At 43.1% G+C, this 23,473-nt stretch overlaps 1 protein-coding gene across 2 annotated transcripts in view; it reads left to right on the top strand.

Moving 5' to 3' along the window:
- Positions 1–908: 908 nt before the first annotated feature.
- usp25 (ubiquitin specific peptidase 25) overlaps positions 909–23,473 on the top strand; it is a 39,537-nt gene continuing 16,972 nt past the window's right edge. Inside the window, exons 1-13 of one of the 2 annotated variants that reach the window (XM_066650375.1) lie at positions 909–1,128; positions 7,669–7,746; positions 7,968–8,112; positions 10,597–10,720; positions 10,858–11,020; positions 13,049–13,135; positions 15,245–15,382; positions 17,226–17,302; positions 17,652–17,725; positions 18,579–18,730; positions 20,630–20,757; positions 21,294–21,389; positions 21,698–21,862. In XM_066650375.1, the coding sequence (XP_066506472.1) occupies positions 1,087–1,128; positions 7,669–7,746; positions 7,968–8,112; positions 10,597–10,720; positions 10,858–11,020; positions 13,049–13,135; positions 15,245–15,382; positions 17,226–17,302; positions 17,652–17,725; positions 18,579–18,730; positions 20,630–20,757; positions 21,294–21,389; positions 21,698–21,862 (1,469 nt within the window). In that variant the 5' untranslated portion in view covers positions 909–1,086. The remainder of the gene's footprint in view (positions 1,129–7,668; positions 7,747–7,967; positions 8,113–10,596; positions 10,721–10,857; positions 11,021–13,048; positions 13,136–15,244; positions 15,383–17,225; positions 17,303–17,651; positions 17,726–18,578; positions 18,731–20,629; positions 20,758–21,293; positions 21,390–21,697; positions 21,863–23,473) is intronic. The other variant, XM_066650376.1, reaches the window with a different exon arrangement.

Genomic DNA, 23,473 nt, shown 5'->3' on the forward strand with positions numbered 1-23,473 from the left:
CAACGTTGAAATAACGTATTGACTGCCGTCTAATCAACGTTCTCTTAAGGTTGAAAATGAAAGTTGAGAAGACGTCCAAACACAGACATTGAAAAGACGACTATTAGACGTATTTTGGACGTCCACTGACGTTATCGGTTGGTCACCGCTTAACTAACTTAATAAGATGGACGTCCATTGGTGTTTAAAATATGTCCTTGATGGACAGACTACTTTTAGACCTATTTTGAACATCCTTGTTTACTGGGGAAGGTTACATAATTAAGTTGTATAGGATTTTATTTTTTGTTCTTATTGCTTGTAACAGTAAAATGACATATCCACTCGTGCTGTAGACATGTACACCAATTATCCACGACAGTACCTCCACATGTTCTGTTTTCTACACTCCACTGAATGTATACTCATACTTGGAAGTTATACAATTACAGACTCTAGTCCATCAGTTCTTCTGGCCACTGTTTCTAAATGGTCAGGACCCCCACAGGGTCAGCACTGAGCAGGCATTACACAACACACAAACACAACGCCATCATATCAGTGACACTGCAGCACTAATAATTATCCCCTACCCAGATAATTCCTGTTCTGTGGTGGTCCTTTGGGGTCCTGACTATTGAAGTAAAGTCTGAAAGGGGGATAACAAAGATTTCGAACGACAGAAATACTAAGTGCAACTGAATGTTCAGTGGAGACAGTAAAAAGGACAATCAACAATGAATCAAATTATTATTAATATTAATAAAATCAATATTAATAAAATTAAGCAGAATTATCGTGATATCGAGACGAATTGAGTAAAAAAATCATCGTGATATTAGTGCGATATTATTTCCAACCCCTACGGAACCCCATCAGTGTTACGTTTCGATGTTCTATTACTGATGTCTGTGTTGTTGGTTGTGCTTGTGCAGACAGCGCTAACGGAGCACAGAGTGAGATGGAGCCCGAGTCGGCGCTGAGCAGCGGCGGCTCCCCGTGAACCCCCGCCCGACAAACTCTCTCAGCTTTATCGCCTTTATCCGCGGACAACAGCGGTTTATTCCTCAGCTCTCCGCGCCCACAGCCTCCCCTCTGCGCCGAGCCATGACCGTGGAGCAGAATGTCCTCCAGCAGCACTCCCAGAAGGTAAAGATCAGCTAGGCTAATCTAAGGCTATCGTTTTCTCTCTGCGCCAGTTTGTAGTAACGATTCGGTTCAGCGAACCGACTCTTTCAAACTACGTGTTTCAGTGAACCGAATGAACATCGGATTCTGTGCCGTTATGCCGAGGGTGGGTCACAATGATTCAGTTAAATCAGGGTGTGTATTTATGATATAAATCATAGTCATTATATATATATAGTTATACAATTATGTGTTCAAGATGTATCTTTAAAATATTAGTTCAAATGAGCAATAGGAACAGACTCCCCATTTTTAAAATGTATAAACTACATTAAAGGTGCATTAGGTAGTTTTACTGGTGTGTCTGTGCGTGTTGTTGTAATTCATCTAATTAACCACCAGGGGTCATACATAACAAAATCTCCCATCCGTGCACTAGTGTAACAGCCCTGTGACTTGTAATAGAATAGATATTATTCTGCTTTATATGGGTTCGACTAACAATTAATTAAGCATTGTCATATGAAGGGGGTCTCTACATCAGCATCAGCCTCGACGACAAATTTGCACTGGTTTAAAGGAACACTAGGTAAGATTTGGTAATTTGGGGAAGGGTAGGGAGGGAGGCATTGTTTCCTACCCTCCTCCAAAAGATACAAAGTGCAGTTTCTGCAGTGCTGAGCCTGGTGTAGCAATGTCAGAGGCTCATTTCTCCCTGTTACAGTTCAGTGAAGCGTCACAAAGATTTTGAAGCTGTAATCTTAAAGTACAATTACTCGGTGTTCTTTTATAAAAATATATGACACAAAAAGGTTACCCTCGCTAACAAAGTCATAACACAGAAAGCTAGTCTTCTGGAAATCTGTATGTATCACTTGGCATCAGCCAATCGCAATAATGCTGTAGAAATATTAGTGAGAGTTTAGCCAAATAAATTAATAAAGCAACAAAAATATCATGTAATATTAACTGTGGTATAAAAGCAATATTGCTCCTAGGTTGTTCTTTTAATGAATATCAGCACTGCTGTGATAATCTTCAATACTCAGCCTGATCAAATGTGCCAGTATTTAGTAGAACACTCCCTCCTGCATGATGTTGCTTAAAAACATGTTTTCTTTCACTAAGCAAAGGAGTGGGGTTACATTAACTTTGTGGTGAGCCAAACCAGTCATGCTCTCAAGTTTGGGACCGTGTTTATAGGCAACATCTGTGGTTCTGTGAATAGCAAGAAAACAATGTTTAACAAATATACTGCGTCAAGGAGGTCCCCAACAGAAAAGGCAGTACATGTCTTACAATAGCTCTGAAACGTTTGGCACTCCTTTTTAGCCCAGAAGTGTCGTACGTACTCTTCTTTAAGGGTAAAGACCCCAACAGGACCAAATATTAGATAAAGCGTGTCCTGTTTTGTGAATATGTGAAGTAAAATTGAGAAAATATGTTAGTAATTTTTGTTTGTAGTCTTGGTTTTATAACAAAGAAGAAACTTGCAGTAGCTTTTACAGTTCGATGCAGTTGCACTTGGGAATCTGTTCTAATGATTCACTGAACCGAATCTGTTACAAAAAAAACAATTCGTTCCTCGTTACAGTTTTGGGAAAGTTAGCTAAGCTAACCCAAGCTTAGTCTTATTTTCCAAAGCAGAGGACAAACTCCGTCCTCCCTCGTTATCTAACACTAATTTAGGGACAGAGACGCACCGATTTACCCGTTCGGAGTGGTTCACGGTGTACGAATTTCTCTGTGCAGCTTTAAAAACTTCGCTAGCAGTGTAGCTTGCATGCTAATGTTGACATAACTGCGTGACACGCCTAGAAACGAGTTTCGAGCTGTGCTAACAACCAGCCTCCTCTCTGTTTTGTATATCCATATTATTCTGTCCCTACGCTCATATAAAGCCGTTATTCAAGGTTTAATAAAAGCCAGCAGCAGTTAAAGCAGCAGCTATCTACAGCTTTAAGCTAACTGACTGAACTTGGCTTAGTTTAAACTATGAGCTGGCAGTATTTGATAACTGTAGTTAATAGGCTTAAAATGGCCTCTTCACAAAGAAAGATCATAAGATATCAGAAAAGACAAGTAAATAACTTTCCAAACACAACCAGGCTTCTGTGGTTGGTGCAGTAAAACACAGCCCCCAGTCAAACACTAACACACATTAATTTCCATAAAGTCAGACACCAAACTCAAGCCTTCTGGTTCATTGTAGCAAAAAGAATTAGCCGCAATCTTACGTTAACACACACATCAATCAGTGAGGCTTTAAAACCACTAAAGCATGTCCAGTCTTTGGGTGTGTGCCATTAAGCAGCTGTGACCCTGTGTGTTGTAATGTCTGTGTTTGACACCTAACATAGTTGACTCTTGGGTTACTGCCATTCAGTGATCTGCTTACGGAAATAATACAAAGTGTCTGTCAGGTTTTAAAGCTGCAATACATGAGGTTTGTTTATCTGCTAAAATAAAGTGTCATTCAGCTGCTGCAAATCACCCTGTAAAGCCTAAAATATACATACAGCAGTCAGAGATGTTGGGTCAGATTTGCCAAGAGTTTTTATATCTCAAATATTTTTACGTGTTAATGACACATACACGGGTGGCACGGTGGTGCAGCAGGTAGTGTCGCAGTCACACAGCTCCAGGGACCTGAAGGTTGTGGGTTTGATTCCCGCTCTTGGTGACTGTCTGTGAGGAGTGTGGTGTGTTCTCCCTGTGTCTGCGTGGGTTTCCTCTGGGTGCTCCGGTTTCCTCCCACAGTCCAAAAACACACGTTGGTAGGTGTATTAGCGACTCAAAAAAAAAAAAAAAAGTGTCAGTAGGTGTGAGTGAATGTGTGTGAGAGTTGCCCTGTTAAGGATTGGCGCCCCCTCCAGGGTGTATTCCCTCCTTGCGCCCAGTGATTCCAGGTAGGCTCTGGACCCACCGTGACCCTGAATTGGATAAGCGGTTACAGAAATGGATGGATGACACATACACACTTCAAAAGGGCAGCAGTTAGCTAAGCAGTGTTTGGTGGGGTGTGGCTTTGTAGCCAAGTGCTCATCAGTACAGCACTGAAAGTTATTTTGGTGATTTTCTTGCATTTGGAGTGCCACCACTCCAATTCCCCAAACTTACATAGTGCAACTTTAATAGTTACCATTGTAGGTTTTACTGTGACTGTAAGTGGCAGGGGACTGGAGCATGGATCATGGTTATCTTTATAGCTCCTTTAGCAGCCTCTTTTTGGAATGAGAATTTATTCATGCTTACTCTGGACATATTCTGCTTACTGTAAGCTTTGTTTGAAATAACTTTGGATATTCTCCTTTCTTGGTGGTAGATAATATTTATTTGGCTGTGTTTACCCTTAGGGATGCACTGTTCCCTCTTGGAATGCGTAAGGTACTAGACGAATCCTGATGTTTTGTGTGATTTCAGCTGAAACTTAACCAGGAACCTTGTCTTTTATGAAAGTGTTTTGTGAGACAGGCCTTGGATGACTGTTGTGAAATGTTTTGGTCCCAAGTCGGCCAGAGCGGTGTGAGGTGAGACGTGACTGGATTGGTGTAGCACTGGGGTGGAGTTTGGTTTGGCAGAGTGTCTGTGGTGCCATGTCTCACAGGGAGAAGAAGGACGTGGTGCATGGATCGTTGAAGTAGTAGTTAGCTCAGTGCTGGATTTGATTTTTCTGCTGAGCTACAGCTATATTAGAGACTGGGGTGTTGTGGGTAAGATGCAGTGTAGTTGCTCAATGCCCTGAACTACTTTGTATGCAAGAAATGGGGATCACCTTACCCAGCAGTAACACAGATACGTGGAGCAACTGCACCATATATATGCAGATGTTTGTAGACACCTCATACAGTTCTTTTTGGATTAAGACTTTGCACCTCTACCTGCAGGCTTCCTGGAAGGCCACACTACATGCTTGAGTATTTGATTGAATTCGGCCACAAAGCATTAGTGAGGTCTGAGAGCTAATGTTGGATGATTAGTTCTGGGTCACAAACTCGTCCTAGTGATACTGGATGGTGCAATTTCAGCAGGGAAATCAGTTCCACTGCACCACAGCCGAGTACAGGGTGGGGCGGGGGATTTATAAACCACCTAGCCTACATTTGACACTGGTGTGTAGATGGTGTTCAAACATTTATCTATCTGTCACTTTTCAGTCAGAATGCTTTAGTGTATCCTACTCTGACCCACTGTTGGATCAATGATACTCAGGTAAACACAGATCCACCTGAAAGATCCTGAATAACTATCACCAGTCTGACAGTCTCTCCTTAGACCTATCTTCTCTTTGACCACACATGCACATGCAGCTGCAGGAAGCAGAGCAGAGCTGCTAAAACTGCTAACAGGCATTTGCCAGGTTCCTTCTCTTCTTTCCTTAAGAGGCTAAGGTGTGTCTGGTGGTGTCTGTTTTACCCTGAAGTTACATCAGCAGCGACTTTTTACCTCTAGCCATCCAAGTCACATATTACCTGTGAGCATGTCTGAACTCCGACTGACCTTTGACCTTTTTTTATTTATTTATTTTTTAACACTAACGCTAAGTGCCTTGGTGGAGTAGCGGAGATGAAGCATGTCCCACCCTGCTCTGTGGCCACCATATCGCTTCGCTCCTAAATTGCAGCATAGTTGGACGTCGTCCACTCCGTCCGCTTCTTGTCATACATTTGTGCTGCCTCTTGTCGCTGGAAGTCATAAGGTGAATTTGAAACCGAATGACATCAGGCCACTTTGTTGCATTGCTGACACACAGATTCATACTTCTGAATTTAGCATACCGATCTCTAGATAAAAATATGGCAGACGTATGAAACCATAACTTTAGAACATACTTTTACAATGCCTGTTATATTGTATATCACTATAGTCTAGAGCTCTGTTTAGGACTGGACAATAATATCAATATATAATGTTTCAGTACAAGTGATATGATTTTTAAACAAATTTTCATTCATTCATTCATTATCTGTAACCCTTATCCAGTTCAGGGTCGCGGTGGGTCCAGAGCTGACCTGGAATCATTAGGCGCAAGGCGCCAGTCCTTCACAGGGCAACACACACACTCACACATTCACTCACACCTACAGACACGTTTGAGTCGCCAATCCACCTACCAACGTGTGTTTTTGGACTGTGGGAGGAAACCGGAGCACCCGGAAGAAACCCACGCAGACACAGGGAGAACACACCACACTCCTCACAGACAGTCACCTGGAGGAAACCCACACAGACACAGGGAGAACACACCACACTCCTCACAGACAGTCACCCAGAGGAAACCCACGCTGACACAGGGAGAACACACCACACTCCTCACAGACAGTCATCTGGAGGAAACCCACGCAGACACAGGGAGAACACACCACACTCCTCACAGACAGTCACCCGGAGGAAACCCACGCAGACACAGGGAGAACACACCACACTCCTCACAGACAGTCACCCGGAGCGGGACTCGAACCCACAACCTCCAGGTCTCTGGAGCTGTGTGACTGCGACACCTACCTGCTGCGCCACCGTGTATACATTATACATTATACAGTATACATTATTTCCAGCACCTGTCGCTGACTGACAGTGATTACAGGGTACTTCTGTCAGCTCATTGAACACAATTTTATAGTTAGTTTAAATATATTCATACTGACAAAGCCAAGAGGTTAATGTTTGATGTTGATACCATGTTTCTTGCTTATTCAGACCAGTTTTTCCTACGTCTTTTATATTGTTCATATAGATATTGACCATATCGTCCAGCCCTAGTTGTCCCCGTGTCTCTGCATAAACACGAAATAGTTTAGACAGCCTTGTCTACATTCTTAGTGTGTGAGTTTACATCCCCTGATTCACAGAGTATGATTAAAACTAATAAGTAGCTGCCCAGTGGACCAGTCAAGAAACAAATAATACTGTGTTGAAGTTATTCAGTACTTGCCAGTGTCTTAACACACTGTCATCAACTCAGTTCTGAAGGATTAAGTTTGTTATTGATTCATTCAATATGGCTAACTTAGATTCCATTCTAGGGAGGAGTGTTTTTCATCAGTTTGTGATTTTCGTGTTTGGCACCCTGTATGTCTTCAGTTATTGTACAAAGAGCTGTGCCATGCACAAACACAACACGGGGAAAGGCCGGCTGCATTATTCATTGCTCCATCTCTCTCAAAATGTTTGGACTCTGTTTTCTCTCTCCCCTGCGTCTCTGGGCGAACGCTGCTCCCAAACACTGCTGGGGTGAACTTGCAGAAAGGCCTTGGTGCTGTTTAAGGAGACAGGGCCAGTAATTTAAAGCACTTGTATGGAGTACATTCGCTGGTAGAGGTCTCCAAGAACCCCAACGCTGTCAGCCTCGTTCTTTCTGGAAGCACCCTGCTTGTGGACAGCCTTGCACTTGGTGTGAGAAAACTTTGGAGCAGAGTTTTGAGTTCATTTTAGGTCACATCAGCATACCGTGGTCGGTGCGGTTTTGACCTTTTAAAACAGTACCAGTATCCACGAGTTTTTTTTACATGCTGTGATTAAACGCAGACATTTGTGTACTCTGTTTGCTTCTTTCTGCAGCACCAACAAACATTACTGAATCAACTGAGGGAAGTAACTGGAACCACAGATGTTCAGCTATTACAGCAGGCCCTGCAGGTAAAGACGCTAATCTCTTTTTTCCAACTGCTCATTAACAGCCTTCTTTTGATTTGGAATTCATATCATAATTTCCCTATTATAAATATATGCCATTTTTGGGACGATTTAAGCTAAATAATAGAATTTGAAACAGCTGTGGACACAAAGCTATTTCCCAAGGTCTTAGTCAGTCCATTTTTATTGCCATATTCATTTTTGTGTGGTTTAATTTCTTTCAGGTCAGCAATGGTGACATAGCTGAGGCGGTGGCCTTTCTTACAGATAAGAATGCCAAGGTCCCTCAGCAGGATGAAGCCACATACTATCAGACGGCTCAGATTGGCAATGACAGATACATCAGTGTGGGCAGCCAGGCTGACACGAGTACGTATTTGAATCTTCTCCTGGCCCGACAGAACAAAGGTTGGCCTGAACCCAAGGGAGCGTGTTCTGCTCTTCTTATGAAGCTAACATGGCACGAAACAAAGCGCTGACCATGACCTGCTAGAAATCTCTTGTTACTAGCAACACGTTCATAATATTAGTGTTACTAGAGCGCCTCTGGAACAGTTAGAGATGTGTGAGTACATACATATTCAGGTTTGATGCTGGTTTCACTTCCCCAGTCGGGGTTGTTTATAGATGTTTTAAGTATTAATATTTCGATCAGTTATCTTTCACACAGTTATGGCTCACGTAAATAAAAACTCTTCAGGGAAACATTTTTAATGCCTGCCATTAACCAGCCATTAACAAAATAACTCTTAAAAATGGATCCTTTGGAACTTAGAAATGACTTTGGAGGGGGCATGCTAGTCATTTAAATGTGGGTGTGTCCATTAGGGCAAAAATATAAAAATAAATAAATATAAACACTGACATAGGGCGCATATAAATATCAGCTGATATTAGTGACTAAACAGGATACAAACATGTGACCTCTTGATGATGGTGATGGTGGTGGATGGTGAACAGCAGTTTAGTATGTGATATGTTGCACTGGGGAAGTAATACTTGAAAGTATTTAATGGTGTCTTCTCTGGTGAATATTTGAGAACTCTTGGCCTGAGCAGCGTCATTTCAGGCCACTTGAGAAGACTTGATCCTTAAGGCAGAGCACCTGACTGTTCATTTCCACCACAGGCTGTAAACACAAAATGACACAGGGTTAAAAAAAACTATGATAAATATACTGTTTAAATATTAAGTAATTGTAGACATAAGCGAGTATGAGTACTGTCTCTACTGTCCCTTAAAATGTGGAATTAAATAATCACTCAAAGCACAGGCTATGGCAGAAATTGCACTCTTACAGAAAAGAAGTGATCATTTCAGGTTAATTTCATTTGTATCTGATTATATTTATTTATAAATACTAAAGTGTTAGTAAAGTAATAGTAATAGTAAAGTGTGTGAAATTTTAAGTATGATACCAGCAGTTAGTCCTTGGCAATATGAGCACAAATCAGTATCACAATTAATTGTAGATTGTATCACAATTATGATTAATGAACGATTATTTTGTGCTGTATGTTTGACCCTCATAATGACTCCAGTATTAAAGATGGGATTTTTTTCTAATGTCGCTGGGAGCTCGTTCTTTTCTTGTTTTTTGAGCACTGTTCATACTTGCCGTGTGATTGTGCTTTGGTCGCTGAAAAGTGTTTTTTTGTTTTGTTTTGTTTTTTGTTTTGTTTTTTGTTTTTTTCTCAGCATTTACATTTGGCTTCTTTTTGTTCAGTGTCGTCTTAAAGTCAAAGCAAAACATGTCCAAACTAAAGACACTGTGGTTTTCTTTAATACGAGCTGCTCAGGTTGCTCGGTCGGCCTCAGTGTTTAGGTTCTCCTGTGGCAGAATCACTTGACTACAGTGTGGTTTTAAAGGGACAGTACATGAACACACATTGGGGACATAACAGAAAAAAAATCGATAATATTGATGTAGACAAGATTATGACTATTAGAAGTTCTGAATGAATTTTGATTCATTGGGACCTGGAGGTTGTGGGTTTGAGCTCCGGGTGACTGTCTGTGAGGAGTGTGGTGTGTTCTCCCCGTGTCCGCGTGGGTTTCCTCTGAGTGACTGTCTGTGAGGAGTGTGGTGTGTTCTCCCCGTGTCCGCGTGGGTTTCCTCCGGGTGACTGTCTTTGAGGAGTGTGGTGTGTTCTCCCTGTGTCCGCGTGGGTTTCCTCCGAGTGACTGTCTGTGAGGAGTGTGGTGTGTTCTCCCTGTGTCTGCGTGGGTTTCCTCCGGGTGACTGTCTGTGAGGAGTGTGGTGTGTTCTCCCTGTGTCTGCGTGGGTTTCGTCCGGGTAACTGTCTGCGAGGAGTGTGGTGTGTTCTCCCTGTGTCTGCGTGGGTTTCCTCCGGGTGACTGTCTGTGAGGAGTGTGGTGTGTTCTCCCTGTGACTGTGTGTGTTTCTTCCGGGTGACTGTCTGTGAGGAGTGTGGTGTGTTCTCCCTGTGTCTGTGTGTGTTTCCTCCGGGTGCTCCGGTTTCCTCCCACAGTCCAAAAACACACGTTGGTAGGTGGATTGGTGACTCAAAGTGTCCGTAGGTGTGAGTGTATGTGTGAGTGTGTGTGTTGCCCTGTGAAGGACTAGCGCCCCCTCCAGGGTGTATTCCTGCCTTGCGCCCAATGATTCCAGGTAGGCTCTGAACCCACCGCGACCCTGAACTGGATAAGGGTTACAGAAAATGAATGAATGAATAACACTGTTTGCCTGTTGACAATATTGTGATCATTTTACAGAATGAGTGTTTCATTGGTTTAATACCAGTTTTTTTTTCATTAAACTATTTGACAGTGTTGTTTGATTAATAAAACTGCAGTAAGTCCCACATATTTAAAGTATGTATACTGTTTCAGATGTCATTGATCTGACCGGAGATGATAAAGATGACCTTCAGAGAGCCATTGCTCTCAGCCTGGAGGAGTCTAACCGGGCCTTCAGGGAGACGGGAATCACAGATGAGGAGCAGGCAATCAGCAGGTGTGTTAAGAGTAGATGTTATCACTGCAAAGACTTAAACTACAGACACTGTTACTTTAATAATCCCTAAAGAGGGATGTATGGATCCTGATGTTTGATCTTTGGGTTTGAAGTATCTGGCCTTTGTTTTCCTTCAGAGTGTTGGAGGCCAGCATAGCGGAGAACAAGGCGAGTCTGAAGCGGACTCACACAGAAGTGTGGAGTGACTCGCCCAACCCTCACGACAGAAAGAGGCAGGATAACTGCCCGGTGGGCCTGAAGAATGTGGGCAACACCTGTTGGTTCAGTGCAGTTATACAGGTACATTTCTACTAGAGCTGCACAGTATGTAATTAGTTCATTAGAACGGCACTAAATAAAATTTAAATTAGCCGTTTTTTAAACGTAAGAGTTTTGTGTGTATTGACTAAGCACCAATACAGAGAGATATTTGTGTGCATGTTTTTATGAATCAGGGTGGTTATGGAATCCCAAAAGTACGTTCTTCTGGCCGGTATAATTTAAGCCAGACTTCAGCAATGTCATTTTATTGAATTCATCGGTGCATCCTTAGATAATTAAAAGTAGGGTGTAACAATACACTCATACCATGATTCGAGTAAATACTTAATGTTCACTTTTCTCTGAAATGACTTTGTGTTGTTGCATAGTCTACTGGACGTTTATGAACTGTTCAGCGGGACTGGATGCCATAATGGATGCCATTTTTCCCTTTGTTCAGTTGAAGTGTAATTACTATGCATTGTTACATCCATAACTTCAAAGTGTAACGAATTGCAGTGATGTCACAATGTAATTGTATTTGCCGTCTTAATTTTACTTGCAGGATTCTGTCTGAATCTACAAATACTATTTAAAAATTGTAAGTTGAGAATGTTTCTATCACCAGAACCTGTCATTTGTCAATCCACTTCAACTTTAATTTAACCGAAAAATCTTGTTTTCACAGAGTAGATATACGTTATATGAAGCTGCTTATGTACTTCCTCTGATTATGGACCAAACTGTCATCATGGCCTATTAGGGCAACGTAAATAAAGGCCCAATCATTTGTATAAAGTGGACTTAGTTCTTGTTTACATTCTGTCAGTAGCTGTTAACTCCTTCCATGTGGTCAGCAGGCCTCAGATGAGTTTCTCGAAGAGAACATATTGTAGCCAGGCTGTTGTTTGTGATGATTGTACAAAGTAAATCTGTACTGATAGCATTGTGTTGTGTGCTGATCGTCCTTGGCATCTCATGGGAAAACTTGGACCATGAAAAGATGTGTGGGGATCACTGGATACACTGTCACATGCTGTTTGCCTGCTGTGTGTAACTGGACTCCTGAAGAAGCACCAGCACATGTGAAGGCTGCAGGGGTTGTTGTTTACATGCTGAGTTTTGCAGTCTTGTGTATTACTAGTAACTTGGTTGGACCTCTTATATAAGGGTAAACAAAGCAATGTGCCTTAATCGTTGCCCTAAAAAATATAACGGTGTCATATGAATATCAACTCTTTGTTTCTTATTTAAGATTAAATGCTTCACTGATGTTATTAAACATTTTGTACATTTTGGCAGACATTTAAGAAATGATTATAATATTGTTTATATTGAACTCTTTAAATTAATAGCACTCTCAGAAACCAACTATCTTCACTGATTTTCTGACCCCTTCATTAGGGCTGGACAATAATTCAATATCAATATATATTTCAATATAAAATGTTTCAATAACATTGATATGATTTCACTGACTGTTGTTCATTACAGAACACTGTAGTCACTTCATTGCACTCAATTTAAAATTTATTTTAACAGTATTAATATTGACAAAGCAAATAGGTTTATGTTTGATGATGATGTAATGTTGTTTGTTTGTTGTTGGAAGAGTTTTTCAATTGATTGAAAATATTTGTGATATATATTTTGATCATATTGGCCAGCCATACTCTTAATTCATACCAAGTCTGACGCTGCATTTACACTGTTCAACTGTATGTACTCACCATTTTTCCCCAGCCTTTCAGATATGCTCTGCCCTATATTTCCTTTCCATTTTTATAGTCTGGATGTTGCTGGCCAAATAAGCTTTTGTGTTCTTCTATGAACAAGACGGGCTGTTCTGCTTCTGTCTTGATGCTCATTTGTTTGGTCTACAAACATGACAGTGGAGCTCCGTTTGGTCAGCCTGAATTTAACACATCTCTATATCACAGAGAATAGTACAGGGTTTGATTGAGAAATGTACACAGTGTAGCCCTCTATCAGTACACCATGGATATACATGTGTTCATTTTCAAAAGTCAAAAATTAATTAATTTATTAATTTTTTTGTATTTTCAGTCCTTGTTCAACCTGTTACAGTTCCAGAGACTGGTGCTGCACTATTCCCCACCTGCCAGGGTCCAGGACTTGCCTCGTAACCAGAAGGTGAGCTTCCCCTCTGATCCCTTCACCTCATTCCACACACACACAACCTATCAGTCACAGCTAATACACAGCCTTGCAGGCCAGATTGCTGACTGACTCCAGACAGTCTAGCAGCTTTTATAGCTTGTCATAGCCAAGAACTGCTTAGACAAGAAGTGGATTTTATTATTTGATTGGCGTTCTGCAAACTTAACCACAGAGCATTACTTTTAAATGATCTCCCTAGATTTATTGGTGATTGATGGGGACTTTTATCCAGTCATGGACCCACATCCCACACACCCACACACTTATAGATGTGATTACACACATTGCACAGTGTGTTTTAAAATTCTTTTAAGCTTGGTGGCTTTCTGTGTAAATGAAGGGACCATAACAAAAACACAGTGTCTATGACGTGAAGCACTGAATAGCACCCCCTTGTGGAGCAGTATCTAAAAAGTGCTGTTTTGTTAACATTCAATATATCAATGATTCAAATCATTTTATTAGAGCATTGACTTGGCCACAATTCTTTATTTTTCCCCAGATTTAATTGAATGTCCATGAATGTCTCCAAACTGCCGTTATTCGCTTTTATTATTTGTGTTTTTCAAGGCAGAGCATTGCTGTAATTAACCCAAAAGCCTGTGTGTGTTTGTGTGACCTCATTTTTGTTGGAAGGCACTGGTTTGATCATGTAAGATGTACTATTCTTGCATCGCAGCCCTACAGTTAGGAAATCTTTACTGTGTAATCTGACACCGAGAGTATATAATATTTCCAAATCTGCCATAGAAGCTGTACAGGGCTTCTTCATGATCATTACCTAGTATGTGACCTGTAATAATCTTCTAAGGCTAATCTTTTCCACAGTGTATACAAGGCTTTTGATTTGTACTCGAGCTAAAAGCTAACGTTGCTAACAACCTAGAATTTAATAGGCAAACAAATGTTCTCTGTAAATACCTACTTCAACCCGTCATTAAGGACACATAGACTTATCATTGTGCTTTAAAGTACACTGTGGTGACTTTAAAAAAGGAGCAGAATCTTCCAAACTGTTCCTTTTTAAATATATTTTTATTAATACTACCTACCCGTTTTGCTTTAAACACAAGTTCTCTTTACAACCAACTCTAGGAGGACTCTCTGTATGAGTGTATATCTCAATGAAAGCACCTTTATTATACTGTTGAGCTATGGCAGTGCCTTAGTTCAGCTATGATGGGGAGCAGTGCATTTGAGCTGGCTGATTAGGCTTTATGTAGAGGAGGTCAACCAGAAGAAGAGCTTTTTTTTTTTTACACAAGGCTTTTGTTCTCTGGCATTGCTGCACTCGCAGTATCACTGCAGCGTGGCCTTAGAGTCTCAGAGTTGGCGAGACTTCATTATACATTCAGCCCCAGTGTCAAACCAGATGCAAATCAGACCAGATGCAATCCCTATGTATCCCCCTCTCACCCTGGGCCTAGAGCTTGCCCTAGGGTCAGCACCCACAGCCTCTAATCTGTGCTAAGCTGCTTCCACTGCAAATGGACCACCGAGCTGATTCAGTCCCTCATTCCATTTCTCATCTGCTTCATGGTCAGTGGAAAAAGCTCTAGCAGGGTTTAGGCTGTAATCTGTTATCATTGCAAGCAGTGCTGGGAGAACAGGGGGTGGGATCCTGGTTCTAAGAGCTGATGAAGGCCTCTCTGTGTCTCTGAGACTTGCTCATAGTGTGGGTCACTGTTTCTCTCAGTGCGAAGTAGTTAGCCCAGAAGCTTTACCCTAAGCAGCTCACATGATACTCAAATGCAAACATAGGCCACCATTTTATTTACTTACTCTGCCTCTCTCTTAATCCACTGTAAGACAAAACAGAAAATATTAAGTGGGGTTTGCGCGTGTCCCTGTAGTGTGGGCATATAAGATGTATGTGCCCACGTTATATGGACAGTTTATATGTTAGAGTTAGATCATAGATATATAGTTAATCAATATAATGCTCATTTCTTTTGTCCATTATTAGAAGAACAAATTAGCAGAGCTCTCTGAATGTTGGGTTTGATGGCTACGTTCTGACCTCATACTATGTTTGTGGGATTCATCAGAATAGTTGTTAAATCTCTGTACTTTTCGGTTCAGGAGCATCGAAACCTACCCTTCATGCAGGAGCTGCGGAATCTCTTCTCCTTGATGGTGGGCTCCAGGAGAAAGTATGTGGACCCGTCGAAGGCCGTAGAGATCCTCAAGGACGCATTTAAGTCCAGCGAGGCACAGCAGGTAAGCTTCTTGGCTGCTTTTTTTGACAGCTTAGCTGAGTCAGGATAAAGAGCAGTGGAAGTGGCAATCTCTCCAAACACCTCAAATCACCTTTGTGTTTAATGTTAATCCCAGACTTTAAACCTCGCCTCAGTTTCACAGTTGCATACAAAATATGCATCGATGAAATTGGCACAGATTGTTGGCATTGATTATTCTTCTAGTAGCTAACTTTATTTTAAAAATTATAATTTATTTTAGGACAGTTTTACAGTTTTTGATGCAGCAAAAGTAAGATGTGGCAGAAATCCTGTATTGTGTTCATTTGACAGTTCTTAGTGTTTAACCATCTTTTACCAAATTACAATACTTTCTACAGTACGATATTTTGCTAAAAGTACATTTATTTAAGTGCATTATTTTCTTTACTATTGAATTTATTGTTCTATACCTTTGCAAATTAAATTGAGAATGTTGTAATGAGGGCGGAACGGTGGTGCAGCAGGTTAGTGTCGCAGTCACACAGCTCCAGGGACCTGGAGGTTGTGGGTTCGAGTCCCGCTCCGAGTGACTGTCTGTGAGGAGTTTGGTGTGTTCTCCCCGTGTCTGCGTGGGTTTCCTCCGGGTGACTGTCTGTGAGGAGTGTGGTGTGTTCTCCCTGTGTCTGCGTGGGTTTCCTCCGGGTGACTGTCTATGAGGAGTGCGGTGTGTTCTCCCTGTGTCTGCGTGGGTTTCCTTTGGGTGACTGTCTGTGAGGAGTGTGGTGTGTTCTCCCTGTGTCTGCGTGGGTTTCCCCCGGGTGACTGTCTATGAGGAGTGTGGTGTGTTCTCCCTGTGTCTGCGTGGGTTTCCCCCGGGTGACTGTCTATGAGGAGTGCGGTGTGTTCTCCCTGTGTCTGCGTGGGTTTCCTCCGGGTGACTGTCTGTGAGGAGTGTGGTGTGTTCTCCCTGTGTCTGCGTGGGTTTCCCCCGGGTGACTGTCTATGAGGAGTGCGGTGTGTTCTCCCTGTGTCTGCGTGGGTTTCCTCCGGGTGACTGTCTATGAGGAGTGCGGTGTGTTCTCCCTGTGTCTGCGTGGGTTTCCTCCGGGTGACTGTCTATGAGGAGTGCGGTGTGTTCTCCCTGTGTCTGCGTGGGTTTCCTTTGGGTGACTGTCTGTGAGGAGTGTGGTGTGTTCTCCCTGTGTCTGCGTGGGTTTCCCCCGGGTGACTGTCTGTGAGGAGTGCGGTGTGTTCTCCCTGTGTCTGCGTGGGTTTCCTCCGGGTGACTGTCTATGAGGAGTGCGGTGTGTTCTCCCTGTGTCTGCGTGGGTTTCCTCCGGGTGACTGTCTATGAGGAGTGCGGTGTGTTCTCCCTGTGTCTGCGTGGGTTTCCTCCGGGTGACTGTCTATGAGGAGTGCGGTGTGTTCTCCCTGTGTCTTTGTGGGTTTCCTCCGGGTGACTGTCTGTGAGGAGTGTGGTGTGTTCTCCCTGTGTCTGCGTGGGTTTCCTCCGGGTGACTGTCTGTGAGGAGTGTGGTGTGTTCTCCCTGTGTCTGCGTGGGTTTCCTCTGGGTGCTCTGGTTTCCGCCCACAGTCCAAATACACACATTGGTAGGTGGATTGGCGACTCAAAAGTGTCCGTAGGTGTGAGTGTGTGTTGCCCTGTGAAGGACTGGTGCCCCCTCCAGGGTGTATTCCTGCCTTGCGCCCAATGATTCCAGGTAGGCTCTGGACCCACCGCGACCCTGAACTGGAAAAAGTTACAGATAATGAATGAATGTTGTAATGAAAGAAACAGTACATGATGTATGTGTAGAACCCCAGTTCTCTTTCACGACCTTGTAAAAATAGGCTTGTGCTTCTGTGTGTCTGTCTCTTAACAGCAGGATGTAAGTGAGTTCACTCACAAACTGCTAGACTGGCTAGAGGACGCTTTCCAGATGAAGGCAGAAGAAGACAGGTGAGTCCCGGCGTACATCTGTCTTGACCAGAGGGAGAAGGCAGTCATCATTTTAACACCTTTTTATGACACATCTAGTCAATCCCGCTGCTCTTTTCTTCAGTGCATTGCTCCTTTATCCATCAAAATGATGTATGACCTTCAGATATTCTGTGCTCTAACTATTAGCCAAACCCTACGATGATAAATGAGCTGCATTTAATTATACGACTTCAATTAGTTCCATTGACTAACCCCTGAACATGGCCCAGGCTAAGGAGTGCACCCACACAGTCAAAGTGCTCCCATTTGTCCAAGTGCAGCTGGCCCAGCACAGCTCACCGCAGCTGCTTTTCTTTCCACTTCACAGAGAAGGAGAGAAGCCAAAGAACCCGATGGTGGAGCTGTTCTACGGGCGTTTTCTGGCTGTAGGTGTTCTTGAAGGTGAGAAGGATTGACAGCATGAAAATTATGAATTATGCCCAGTTTCACCTCTGCTGCTGCAGCAGACACAGCCCTTGCTTCTGATGCCAAAAGGTGACCCTGTGTTAATGAGATCTAAAGGACTATGGCTTTCATTGATCTTTGACGTCTGATTGACGTTGTGCTGATTAAGCACTGGTTTTAAGTGCCATGACAAAAGCATAAGTGCGCTAGAGGTAGGGGTTGGTGATTTGAACTCAACCTAGGTTCTTAAAATTCAGCCAATGCAGAGTGATACACACAAACCCTATGTGTAGGAGCACGCAAAGTTTAGTTTTGCTTTGATTTCTGTCTCTTAATGCTGTAAAACTGTGTGAAAAGTGTGAGCTTAGTTAGGAATGATGATAGTTTGAAGGCCCCTAGGGGCCTGCGACCCCCAGTTTAAGACACCCTGCCCTGTTTAGTAAGACGACATTAAAGGCCGGTTGTTTAAAGACAGTTGGGGCCTTGTGTTGGTCTGAATGCATGACCTTATCAGTGGGTATTTCCCTTTTTTACTTCAGGACTCATAGGAGAACTGACTCATACTGTTTCCTAGTAGTTGGTTGTCTTTGTCTTTCTGTGTGTGCTGGCTCCTTGGGGAACTGAGTCTGGGTTGTAATCCAGGACAGCACTTTTGTCTCTGGCCTGATGCCTAATAAACACATGGTCTTTCTAGCACTGTTCTAGTGTGGACAGCTATGCTCTGATACATTAGTCATGACCCACTTCTGCAGTCAGGCCTCGATGACTGGACACTGAAGACTTAACGAAAGCATAAACGGAGTACATGGTGACTTGAAGAACTGCGTGTTCTGTTTTCTGCAATCCTCAGGAAAGAAGTTTGAGAACACGGAGATGTTTGGGCAGTACCCATTACAAGTGAACGGCTTCAAAGACCTGCACGAGTGTTTGGAGGCCGCCATGGTGGAGGGCGAGATCGAGTCTTTGCATTCTGCAGAAAACTCAGCCAAATCTGGACAAGAGGTCAGGATTAAGAAAACCCAACATGTTCCCCCCTGTGTGAAATGCCCTAAAGCAGTGGTCCTCAAACTTTTTAGACCAAGTGTCACTCGTTATCAAACCAAAACCTCCAAGCACCACTTATGATTTTTACCACAGAAACATGTGCCCCTGGTTCTTCCTGCTGCGGGGGCATAAGGCAAAACCTTACATGTTTTGGTGCTTTTTATTTAATTGAAATTTGCTTAACACAAAATTATTTAAAATAATTACTAAAAATGATACAAATAACTAATAACTATAGACCTAAACTCAATGTTTTAAACACAATTATACATTTGTGAACATATAATATACTAACATATACTAACATATAATATAAAAACATATAATACCAATAAAAAACGAGGTGAAAACAGAGTGGCGCTTGGGGCCAGTCAAAACGGCTCTTTGCGCTTGCAGTAGTAGCCGAGTGTTTTCTTCTATTTTGTCTTCACGTGTACAGAATTCTCGCTTAGTTTTTCTCTATTTTTGCCTCTGGGTTTAGTCCTTCTGGGCTTCGGAGTGTTTCTCGGGCTTGGTCTCTGCTTGTTTTTGCGTTTTCCTTTTTATAATAAAGTCCAAATTGCTCACGTCTGGCTCTAGCCTTTGCTTACGTTCAGTAAGAAACTGAAACTGGACTTTCTTTACAAGGATTTCTTTACATGGATTTCTCAATAAACTGGGGGATCACAATCCCTCTCTGAAAAAAAGTGGAGCAGACGTAATCGACTATGGGGTATGCGTAGCACGTTGTATTTTTGTACAAGACAAATGAATTTCATTGGGCATAATTATGAAAACTGTGAAACATTATGTAATTTACACATAAAACCTTCATGAATAAATTCATAAAGGTTCAGCTATGAATAAATTCCTTATTTAAGTAGTAAATTCATTGGGCGTACCACCTGTTAAATTCTTGAAGGAACACTAGGTGAGATTAGGTGTTTTTGCTCCTGAGCTCCCCCTACCATTGTAGAGTGTAATTCCTACCTTCATAGTTACATAGTGCAGTTTCCGCAGTGCTGAACCCAAAGCAGAAACGACAGAGACACTACTCTCTCTATTATAGCTCAGTGAATCATCACAATAACTTTAAAGCTATCATTTTAAGTAAAAATATTAACCTGTGTTTCTTTAATTTAAATTTTTTTAAAATTATATTTTACTTAGTAACCTTTGAAAATGCCAGCTGCCCTTTACTTTTTGTGAACATTTCACGACTAAAGGTCAGTTAGAAATAAATCGGATAGGAATAAAATTGCTGTCTTAAAGTATGTCCTAGATAAGTATTTTCTTTTATGCCACGAAGACACTAAAGTTTTATTGTGACGGGAGCAATATGCTTTTAATGTCATTCTCTAAATGTAATCCTGTGTCATCCTCACATAGCCTCCTCACTGATCCCTGTCCCTCTGGCTTGGTTTAATGGATGGCACTAGCCCTGACTGTGCCTCCTTTTCGTCTGCAGCTGCTCTCTGCTAATTATCCCTCAGCTCAGACGAGGCCGTAGTTAGCAAGAAATGAGTTAAACCCCACTCCACCTCGCAGTCGGCTTTAATGAAACTTGAGAACTTAGCTGTTCTCCAAGCACAGGTGCAAAGAAAGTGATTTGTAATGTTTTGGCTGTGTACAGCAGCTGCCAGAACTTGAGTCTTGCGAGCAGCTCCTCATAGACATCAATATGCACTGGCAACTTCTACTCTCCAGGTTATTCTGAGCGCCTCTTGTCTTTGGTTTTGCTAAAAAAGAAAGTTCCTTACAGATATACATACTGTTCCAAATTGTTTTGAACCCTGAACTTAACTCGAAAAGCAGAACACTGCGTATAACGGCTGTTATCTCCACCTTAAATGAAGAAAATGTTTTGTTTCCCCTCAGCACTGGTTCACAGAACTCCCACCAGTTTTGACCTTTGAGCTGTCGAGGTTTGAGTTCAACCAAGCCTTAGGCCGGCCCGAGAAGATTCACAACAAGCTGGAGTTCCCCCCTATGCTCTACATGGACAGGTGTGTCGTCTCGTTTCTGACTGATTCTCATGTACGGCAGTCGCAAAGTAGAAAAAAGTACGGGTGAAAACACTGTTGGAGCTGGATTAGATTTGAGCGGAGTTGTTCTGGGCAGCCTCAATGTACAGTTTATTGCCCAAGTCTTCACAGAACACCACAGGTGTTTAACAAAATAACAACGCGCCCGGCGGTTGTTTTTATGCTGAGACTTAACTGTGTTTCCCTTGCCGTCTACTTTTATAAAAGGTTATGACCTGTGTTCTGCTCTGCTCTGCTCTTTCATGCAGCTGCATTAATTAAATCTCCCAACAGTATTTGGAGGCAAGCTCTGAGTTCACATTTGTACTACTCATGATCCAATGACTGTCTTTCAGTGTAAACAAGCTTAAAAAAGGGAAACCGTGTATGGCCCTTCTATTATATGCTCTGATGTAGTCACAGGATTGATGTAACTATCTAAATGACTGTACTCCACACAGGTAACAGCTAATACAGCTCCACAGCCTGACAAGCAATCTTTCTTAATGTCTCCTCAGATACATGGACAGGAATCGAGAAATCACACGGCTCAAACGGGAGGAGATCCGGAGACTGAAGGAACATCTGACTGTCCTCCAGCAGCGGCTGGAAAGGTGAGGCTGAAATTTAGGGACGAGGGGTTGAATGCTCACCTCTGTTTCAGACCTCACGCATGCTTTCAGTAGCTTAATCAGAAGCTGTCAAACTGTAAATATTTGTTAGGGGTATTGGCAGGAATAGGCTTCATGAATGCCTCAGCGGAGACTTGCTGTCGGTGTGGCGGACGTGGCAACAACATGGTTTGTTCAGCTGCTGTTTTTAGATCTTGAAATCTAGATGACTCTCTCTCTCTCTCTTGCCCTATTGCTCTTTCCCTTGAGTAAGATCAGCATTTACTTGAATGTTTACCTCCTTGTTAAAGGTATCTCAGCTATGGCTCCGGACCCAAGAGGTTTCCTCTGGCTGATGTCCTGCAGTATGCAATGGAGTTTGCCTCCAGCAAGCCTGTGTGCACTTCGCCTGTGGAGGACATTGACACGTCAGCACCACCTGGTGGCACCACTGCACAGGTGCTTCCAGCACCAAGGCAAGGACTTGTTTTTCAGTATATTTTGGGATTTACATTTACTTAGAATAAAGCATAATATTACAACCCCCATTTACAAAACAAGCACCCCAAACTTACATGGAATACACATACAAGCTGTGTACTAAAATCTGTGTATGGTACTCAATGCAAATGAATATAAAAACTGAATAGACAGTCAGAATTGAATTAGAATCGGCTCACACTTGATTCCAGCGTACACTCATGCACTTATAAGTTTCTTATATTCATCTACAAAGTGGTAAAATGGCTGAAGAGGTATTGATTAGGAGACTGGATAAAAAATCCCATAGTAGAAGATACTTATGAACTTCTAACAACAATGCAATAATTGGTAGAGCACTAAAATGAACACGATGGTGTCGCAGTCACACAGCTCCAGGGACCTGGAACTTGTGGGTTCAAGCCCCGCTCCAGGTGACTGTCTGTGAGGAGAGTGGTGTGTTCTCCCCGTGTCTGTGTGGGTTTCCTCCGGGTGACTGTCTGTGAGGAGAGTGGCGTGTTCTCGCTGTGTCTGTGTGGGTTTCCTCCGGGTGACTGTCTGTGAGGAAAGTGGTGTGTTCTCCCCGTGTCTGCGTGGGTTTCCTCCGGGTGACTGTCTGTGAGGAGTGTGGTGTGTTCTCCCTGTGTCTGTGTGGGTTTCCTCCGGGTGGCTGTCTGTGAGGAGTTTGGTGTGTTCTGCCTGTGTCTGTGTGGGTTTCCTCCGGGTGACTGTCTGTGAGGAGTGTGGTGTGTTCTCCCTGTGTCTGCGTGGGTTTCCTCCGGGTCACTGTCTGTGAGGAGTGTGGTGTGTTCTCCCTGTGTCTGCGTGGGTTTCCTCCGGGTGACTGTCTGTGAGGAGTGTGGTGTGTTCTCCCTGTGTCTGTGTGGGTTTCCTCCGGGTGGCTGTCTGTGAGGAGTTTGGTGTGTTCTGCCTGTGTCTGTGTGGGTTTCCTCCGGGTGACTGTCTGTGAGGAGTGTGGTGTGTTCTCCCTGTGTCTGCGTGGGTTTCCTCCGGGTGATTGTCTGTGAGGAGAGTGGTGTGTTCTCCCTGTGTCTGTGTGGGTTTCCTCCGGGTGACTGTCTGTGAGGAGTTTGGTGTGTTCTGCCTGTGTCTGTGTGGGTTTCCTCCGGGTGACTGTCTGTGAGGAGTGTGGTGTGTTCTCCCTGTGTCTGCGTGGGTTTCCTCCGGGTCACTGTCTGTGAGGAGTGTGGTGTGTTCTCCCTGTGTCTGTGTGGGTTTCCTCCGGGTGGCTGTCTGTGAGGAGTTTGGTGTGTTCTGCCTGTGTCTGTGTGGGTTTCCTCCGGGTGACTGTCTGTGAGGAGTGTGGTGTGTTCTCCCTGTGTCTGCGTGGGTTTCCTCCAGGTGATTGTCTGTGAGGAGAGTGGTGTGTTCTCCCTGTGTCTGTGTGGGTTTCCTCCGGGTGACTGTCTGTGAGGAGTGAGGTGTGTTCTCCCTGTGTCTGTGTGGGTTTCCTCCGGGTGACTGTCTGTGAGGAGTGTGGTGTGTTCTCCCTGTGTCTGTGTGGGTTTCCTCCGGGTGACTGTCTGTGAGGAGTGTGGTGTGTTCTCCCTGTGTCTGCGTGGGTTTCCTCCGGGTGACTGTCTGTG

The sequence above is a fragment of the Hoplias malabaricus genome, chromosome 18 (assembly GCF_029633855.1).
Source record: "Hoplias malabaricus isolate fHopMal1 chromosome 18, fHopMal1.hap1, whole genome shotgun sequence".
NCBI lineage: Eukaryota > Metazoa > Chordata > Actinopteri > Characiformes > Erythrinidae > Hoplias > Hoplias malabaricus.